This window comes from Triticum dicoccoides, chromosome 3B (genome assembly GCF_002162155.2).
Source record: "Triticum dicoccoides isolate Atlit2015 ecotype Zavitan chromosome 3B, WEW_v2.0, whole genome shotgun sequence".
NCBI classification, from domain to species: domain Eukaryota; kingdom Viridiplantae; phylum Streptophyta; class Magnoliopsida; order Poales; family Poaceae; genus Triticum; species Triticum dicoccoides.
In genome coordinates, this window is record NC_041385.1 from 415,373,062 (window position 1) to 415,381,204 (window position 8,143).

General features: G+C 41.2%; 1 protein-coding gene across 2 annotated transcripts; it reads right to left on the minus strand.

Moving 5' to 3' along the window:
• Positions 1–1,623: 1,623 nt before the first annotated feature.
• Positions 1,624–7,616, minus strand: LOC119276265 (ubiquitin-like modifier-activating enzyme atg7). Of its 2 annotated transcripts, none has more exons than XM_037557296.1 (20): positions 7,406–7,616; positions 6,657–6,853; positions 6,375–6,566; positions 6,233–6,287; positions 6,020–6,114; positions 5,695–5,881; positions 5,489–5,576; positions 5,266–5,407; positions 4,757–4,906; positions 4,504–4,680; positions 4,142–4,327; positions 3,937–4,034; positions 3,634–3,781; positions 3,332–3,553; positions 3,089–3,238; positions 2,823–3,011; positions 2,563–2,745; positions 2,346–2,461; positions 2,107–2,254; positions 1,624–2,020 (listed from the first exon to the last, which is right to left on the minus strand). In XM_037557296.1, exons 1-20 carry the CDS (start codon positions 7,545–7,547, stop codon positions 1,853–1,855), a joined length of 3,033 nt encoding a protein of 1,010 aa, XP_037413193.1. In that variant the 5' UTR covers positions 7,548–7,616; the 3' UTR covers positions 1,624–1,852. The 2 variants fall into 2 exon arrangements, with proteins under 2 accessions (XP_037413193.1, XP_037413192.1); XM_037557295.1 differs by having other exon boundaries at positions 5,489–5,606.
• Between the last annotated feature and the right edge of the window lie 527 nt (positions 7,617–8,143).

The following is an 8,143-nucleotide window of genomic DNA, read 5'->3' on the forward strand; positions in this document are numbered from 1 at the left end:
AGCTGAGCTCCAAATTGGGCCACAAGGAGGGCTATTGTGGGTACGAAGGAGGGCTATACATGAGGATGAATTCCAATCACCCTTATCGACACATGTTTTTATCGAGAGATATTTGCAAGATCTGAATATGGCGGACTCAGCTGATTGCAGGAGACTGGACCTCGGGTAGGGCCTTGTCCAAACCATGAAGGGAGGTGGATCCCTCCTCCAACAGATATGCTCAAAATACATGCTGATAATCATGTGAAACGGCATGGGAATATTGGAATTAAATAATATAACATATACTGGAAATTGCTTTTGGAGGCCGAGTTCCATGGAGACCTCCAAATGCAAAATTCAAAATTTGTGAAAATTTATATTTTTACATTTCAAAAATTCTGAAAAATGATAGACATACACGAAGGCATAATGCACAAGTGTGTAAATTTTCAGGATGAAGTACGTTGAAATGAGGGTTGTGCAAACAAAAAAAACAAATCTGGGGCTTTTTAACACATCCTCCCAGACTATGAATTTGTCTTTTTTGTACAGGGCGCATTTCAACGTATCCGCCCTGAAATTTTACACACATATACCTCACATCCTTGTTTACTTGTACAAATTTTTTCAGATCTTTTTGAAATCAAATTTTTTGTTTTTTGATTTTTCTTTTCAGAAATTCGGCCTCCGTGAAGGCCTAGATCCAAAACGCCATTCTCAGCGTATACCCTCTAGCCAACGTGGTTTCTTGAGAATACTTGAGAGCTACGTATCATGTTTATTATCCGTTTTGTACCGTGTTTTGGAGCGGCGGCGGGACGGAAGGAGTACATGATTTTTGATACACTAGAACAATGCCTGCGTGTTACAATGGGATATAATATGTTAGTTTGTGATTTACCTGTCAATAATAATACGATTGTGTAAATAAATGTTTATCAAATTCTGCCCATAAATTACCTTATATTTTGATTAGAAGTTTGGTAAGTAATTAAAGTGTAATTGGTTCAGAAGGTAAATAAATTAAAGTGATTGATTATCATATATACATGAAAGGTTACGAATCCTATCAATGAACTTTTCATAATTTTCATAATAGAATCCTCATATTTTATTATGAAAATTATGAAAGATGGAGTATTCTTACAATAGGACTTACAACTTTCACCTGTCTTCTCCAAAACCATAAGGTTAGTAAATCTTATTAATAAGAGCATATTCCAGAAAGTATCCCGAAAATCCTTGATTTAGTTTCGAGTAATAAACTAAGGGTGGTGGGAAGAAAGGTGAAATGGAAACCTTACGTTCTTTTCAAGTAGTAGAGATAGAGATGTAAATTTGGATAGGAACTTCTAAGAAACAGCGGGAGCTGGCCGCTGCCACCAAAGAGGAAAATAAGAAGAGGGAGGAGGCTCAGGCCGCAGCAGCTGCTTGTGTGCAAGCCAAGGGGTCTGGCAAAAATTGAACGGCGGGGTGCCTCGACAGCGGTATGCAGCAGGGCCAGTTCAGGAACTTCTCAAGGTGTATCAGGTACGATTGTTGAAGGCTTGACAGCTCCTGAAGCTTTGGAGGCTATGGCGATTAGTGAAGCACTATCCTTGGCGGCTGATCTCAAACTGCCTGGAGGTTGTAGCTAATATGTATAAGGAGAACACCCTCACGAGCTATCGCCGTGCTTCTCTACTCGAATCAATGTCCGAAGAATTTACATATTACAAAGTGTTGAATCAATCTCCGAAGAATTTACATATTACAAAGTGTTGAATCAATCTCCGAAGAATTTACAAAGTGTTTGAAACAATTTTCATGAATGCAACTCTAACAATCAATCTCTGAAGGAAGTATTTACACTTGTTTTTGTCATATAAAGTCACATGTCGGCAAAGTCCTCGTCGTCAACTTCATCGACCCACTCGACTCGAGAATAATCCGCCGATTTCATCAACTCCGTCAGGCCCGTCAGGTCTTCTAGGTAGGTTGGTTCGTTGATCACCTGCATCACAAAATCCAATCCTCTACTCCTGTATTCACGCAATACCTGCCATTTTGTTTTGCACGCGAATGTATCAGCAAAGTTTTCAAAACATCATATCCAATCATGCATCGCCGTAGATGTTTGCTTACCGCATTGGAACATGCGATACAGCTGCTCGAGGAATAGCCCATGAGAGTTAATAAGCTGTACTGCGATAGTGATCCTCGCATCTGGTGTGGCAATAGACCAGACGGACGCTCACTGCTTGTGCCAGCGATATCTCCTGGAGCATGTATCCTGCACAATACAGTAAGTAAATCAACCATCACTTGTATTGTTTCCTCACCCACCTTTTACATAGCAGGTTCCAGGAGGTTCAGCTGCTTACCCATCTGGATGATTTAACAGTCTTGTGAAGAGGTCTGCAGCATGGCCAGATGCAATGGAGGCCAGTCCAGGTCGTGTTACTGTACACTGTTGGTCCAGCGTTCGGTTGGAGACCGACTGCATCACAAGATCATAAAAACATGATATATGATGGTTGCAGTAAATAATTTACTGAGAAGATGAGCATAACTTCAGAAACCTAAGGCAACAAACATTACATCAACAGGAGCGATAACGTCATTGCAGAAATAGCACCCCAGTCTTTGACGCCCAAGAACATCTTCTGCAGACAGCTTGTTCATGACAGCAACCATATCTGAACCTTCAGAATTTATTCCTGGACCAGCCCCATGTCGCATGGCAAGGTAGCTATCATATCCTAGGGCTGCGGTAATAGCAATCTGCAGTATAATGGGAGGCATTATATAGCATATAACTTCCAGTGTGTACATTATTCAAGAATACGGACAGGGTTTACCTTGTTTTCATTCGCACAGAGAAGCGTTGGCAGCCACCTACTTTCCCTTGTGTCAGTCAGCAAGAAGACAGCATCATGGGCAGCTACTAACTCCTGGAGACGCTCGCAAGCTTTAAGCACACCAGCAGCTTCTTTAGATGATACAGGGTGCCCTGGCATCGGTATTTCCATTTGAATTCCTTCAACCTCCTATAACGCAGATTTTTTTTTAAATGTTGTTAAAAAAATGAAAGTACTATTTCGAGGGAAGGGAAGTGAAAACTTACCACTGACGAACATCTCTCTTTTAGATGCTCCAGTATCGCTGTCGCTTTTGGGGTCTTGCGGTCTTTAGTTGTGTAAAGTGATTGTCTTGCCAAATTTGACACAACAACACAACCACTGTCAACAATTGTGAGATTCCGAACACCATAATCCTGAAAAAGTTAGTATCCACCATGATTAACAAGATGCTCTGTGAGTCTATGTCGGTAGTTCAACATAAAAGTAGCACGAACCATAAAACTAACCATAAGAATACGAGCAACATCGCACCCAAGAGTTCCAGCACCTAAAAGTAGACATCGAGCACTAGACAACTTCCCAGAATTTACAGGGAAGCTGGCTGGCAATTTCAAACAAGTGTCCGACTTTATCAAATTAGAAATGCCTGTAAGGTCCTTTAAATATGTTGGTTGGTTAATGGCTTGCATGACAAAATTCAACCCTTCTCTTCTATATTCAGACAGTACCTGAAATGTTTAGCAAGGAGAAACGTCAGTATATATACAACTCTTATAATGTAGCGCCATGTGTGCTATAATTTACTTACAATATTAGAACATGCAGTACAATTGTTTGAGGAATTGCTTATCACAGTTGATAAATCACACCGCGGGAGTGATCCTCGCATCTGGTGCGGCAATAAACCAAGCTGATGTTCAGTATCCATACCAGCCATATCTCCTGGAGCATGTATCCTGCAAGAGGTATGGTACAATCCTTAAGGCATGGTGTACGTTTATTGATTAGTTTTCTTTAGTTCTAGCTTGATCAACTACTCTTCATCGAAATCAATGATACACATACAAAAATTGCAACTCTGCAGTTATCTTTCAGTTATTTAGCAGCTTACCCCTCTGGATGATGTAACATCCTCGCAAAGAGCTCCACCGCTTTGCCGGATACAATGGAGGTCAACCCAGGTAGTGCTACTGTTTCATCAGAGACTGACTGCAAACCAATAAGATCAAGCAAATATGAAATCTAGTAACCAGTGTCAAAATTAAAAGTATAAAAAAAAAGAATATTCCACAAATGTAAGTCTTTATCTGGTATACGTTGAAAAGGGAAGTCGTATCGTTGCAGAAACAGCACCCCAATCTTTGACGACCGAGAGCATCTTCGGTGGATAAATTCTGTATCTGAGCAATCACGTCATCCATATTTCCTCTTCTTGTTCCTGGACCAGCACCATGTCGCATGACAAGGTAACTGTCATGTCCTAATGCTGCCGTGATGGCCATCTGCAGTGGAGACAAAAGACCTTTAGTTCCCAAGAGCTCGCTATGTTTAAAAATGGAAGATGGGGAAAGCATACTTATTTAAATGAAACCACATGGCCAGAATATATTCTCCAGTCAAGCTATTGAGTATTAAAATTTCTTGGTCACTGCAGATGAATAATATGTCTGAGATTTACCTTGTTTTCGTTTGCACACAAAAGAGTTGGAAACCATCTGCTCTCCCATGTGTCAGTCAACAAGAAGACCACATCACTAGAAGCTACTAATGTTTGAAGACGCTCACAATCATCAAGCACACTTGGAGAAACCGGATTCCCAGGCGCTGGTATTTCCATCTGGATGGCTTCAACGTCCTAGATGACAGCAATTGTTGTCAACAAGCAGATCTGTAGAAAGCAAATATTCAAGAAAAAGGTAGCCATGACTTACCACTGCAGGACATCTCTCTTTTAGATGTGGAACTATTGCGGTGGCTCTTGGGACACCACAATCGTCATCTACGTAGAGTGATTGTTTGAGTACATCAGGCATAGAAACATGACCACCGTCAACCACTGTTAGTTTCCGTACACCCCAGGTCTGAAATTTTGGTTCCATCAAGGAATAAAAAGATACAAAAAATATGTTTAAGTGCCGATTTTATTTAAGTTTGTTAGAAGGGAATTATGTAATTGTATACTACTCCATTCCAAATTACTTGAAGTTCTAGCTTTGTCCTAAGTCTTCTTTTAAGTTTAACAAAGTATATAGAAAAATATTGCTAACATAGTATCAAAATATATTTTATGCTGGATCTAATGAAAATTAATTTGGCCTTGTAGATGTTAATATATTAGTTTGACATAGGACAAAGCTATAACTTCAAATGATTTGGAATGGAGGGAGTATTACAGTTTGTTACATGGGAGCATGGACATAGCAGTACACAATGTACGAACCATGAGTAAGCGAGAAACTTCACATCCAAGAGTTCCAGCACCCAACAGAAGACATCGAATGCCAGATAACTTCTCCAAATCAACAGGGAAGTGCCGCCATCCCATAAGCTTCAAGTGCATCAGTTGTTGTTCTTCATCCCGCCTGCGCATATGATAAACAATCGAAATAAATCCAATTAATTACTGATAATGTGCAGAGCAAGGTAAAACACTCTTCATCTACCTTTCTGGGCTCATTGATTCAAGATTGATTTCTTTCAGTTTCTTTTCTTTCCTTCCATCCCCAGGCTTTTCTCCTTCCCATCCAATAGCTTCAGGCACATAATCAGAGTCATCCCAGCCCGTAATCACAACCAATGTTAAAAAAAAAAATACAAACTACGAGTGAAACTGCTATGTAGAAGTTCTTATCCAGATAGATCATAATACCATGAGGTGGTGGAAATGATGCTTCGCCAACAAGGGATTTCTCTAGATCAAGCTCCGATCGTTTTTCTCGGTAGCATAAGAACTGAATCTTCTCAATTTTCAACCGCAGACTAAGGAATGCAATGTAGTTTCTAAGAGCCCAGCCAGGATCTTGATGACAACCATGATCATAAAATCCAAATAGGAACTGCATTAGCAGATCAAAGCATTTAAAGAAAGAACAGATATATGCATGAAGAATACAAAGTAACGGATCTCCTAAATTTCGTACCAAATATGAGAGCACGAAATATTTGTGATGATCAAATGAGTAACACAGACATACCTTTTGGCCATTGTCCTGGCAATCTTTCCAATCCTTGAGTTGCCTTATAGCAATAGAAGAATCCGAGGATATATCGACGAAGAAAAATGGAAGAGCTGCAGAAATATGGATCCATTGCAACAAAAGTATAGCAAATTAGCAAAACATGACCAATTAACAACAAGCTATCAAATAACTCATATACTAGTTTGAGATAACTATCATTTACCCAACCTGCTGTTTCATTTGAACTGCGCCACTCTTTCAGTGACTTAGACAATGATTTTGCCTGCGGGAGAAAATTGATAGCCTTCAATACCAACCACAAAAATACAGATATTTAATATTGTGGATATTAGGCGCATAAGATCATGACCTCCTCTTGACTAAGCACCAGTGAGGCACTATGCAGGCTGAGCAAAGTCATTTCAGACTTGAAAACCAATGAGGGGAATGCAACACTGTAATAAATCTTCCAATTCTTCAGATCCGCGAATGATATCACAAGGAACCTCAGTAGCAGAGAAGGATCCTCTTCTATTTTACCATACATAATGTCGTGCAAGATCTGGCTCCATAGATACATACAACAGCGATTATGATGAAGGAAATACATCAAGAAAGGAAAGATTAGCAAATTCCATGTCAAAAAATGTACCTTCTTTGCTTCTTCTCTCAGTAGATACTCCACATCCAGGTTTTGTAACCCTCGCATGTTATTCGTGTTTATGAGGGTCCCTGGGACTGGACAAGAGTTCCTAGAGCCAGAGGAGTTGGCAGATGGTGGCACTAATGATTCTCCGCCCAGCCTTAAGAGGCCCGACATTTTTGGATGTGTGCATGGAATATAGTAACCTAGCACAAAATTGAAACAAACTTGTTTGGTCTATCCAGAAAGAGAATACAAAAAGACTAGGCGCCCCCTACACACATGGACGAACAGATCAGAAGAATGTTTTTTTTTTCCACAAAATTGGAGTTATTTCAAGGGAAATGCTACTTCTCCTGAGGAATCCCTGGAGTTGTACTCCATATCACTAGAGGAAAGTGCACAAGCAGAAAGATCAATCAGCAACTACACCAACAATAACCCATCTAAAAAAATGATGGAGAATTTATATTAGGACATGCGAAAACTCAAGCCTTAACCGAGACCATCTGGACCAAACATTTACTAGCAAGTCGAACACAGAAAGCACCAACTCCCAAGAAACATGTCAAGCAAACATTGCAGCGGAGGCAAAATCCAGGCAACATAGCGTACATGGACCGCCACCAACTCATACACGAGATCGCAAAATCTAGGAGTAGCGACAACTAAGACCATTGTCGATCCGACGCACGAAATCGCAACCCTCGAGGAGAATTACGAGAGGAACGGGTGTGGGCGAGTGGGAGGATCCGTACCGGTGATGGGGATGGGGGAGTCGTCGGTGCCGAGGACGTCGAGCTTGAGTCGGCGGAGGTCCTCCCAGAACGCCAGCTCGACGCGGCTCGTGATGGGGTCTAACTCCAGCGGCCGCGGCCGCACCTCCGCCTTCGCCGCCATCTCCCGTCTCGTCTTTTCGCCGGCGGCACGGCGAGTGGTTTCGTGGGCTGCTTCTGCTTTTTTTTTTTTACCTCTCCTTTTATTTGTATAGTTATCTGTTGGACAACCCTTTCAATTAGAGGAGGGCTTGCTTTAGCGTATGTATAACTTGCGCGTGCAGTATTACGTTTCGTGAAGGATTGTAGAAGACAAAGAACGAGTCTGCAAATAGGACTTCGAATCGACGCTTTTACAGGTAGCCCCTGCTACCAGATAACCGATTTTCTCTCTTCTTTTTACATTTTACAAAAAAGAAGAAAGATAGTAAAGGGCATCATTATAGTTTGTCATCCAATGCGTTTCTTTATTTGTTCGTGGATGCATCCGCTTGTCCAAATTCCTGCAAATTGGGGGAGATTTGCGGGCGTCCAGACCTCCGCCACATAAGACTCCGACACTCTGATCCACTCAAATACCCTTGTCCCCCTGCCAACGCCATCCATGACGGAGGCAGGTGTTCGGTCAAATGTCAGCCTTCCTATTGTTTCCTAGAGTAAATGGATTAGCAATGGAGCTCTAAAAGATCAATTTGCTGCACTATATGAGGTCCATCATGA

What these genes read in the sequence shown, in the direction of transcription:
- LOC119276265 (XM_037557295.1), bottom strand. Translation starts at nt 7,547, where the DNA reads ATGGCGGCGAAGGCGGAGGTGCGGCCGCGGCCGCTGGAGTTAGACCCC. An exon ending in AAGAGAGATGTCCTGCAGTG is followed by an intron (nt 4,681 to 4,756) that starts GTAAGTCATGGC and finishes GCTGTCATCTAG; the next exon opens with GACGTTGAAGCCATCCAGAT. An exon ending in ATGTTGCTCGTATTCTTATG is followed by an intron (nt 3,239 to 3,331) that starts GTTAGTTTTATG and finishes TAACTTTTTCAG; the next exon opens with GATTATGGTGTTCGGAATCT.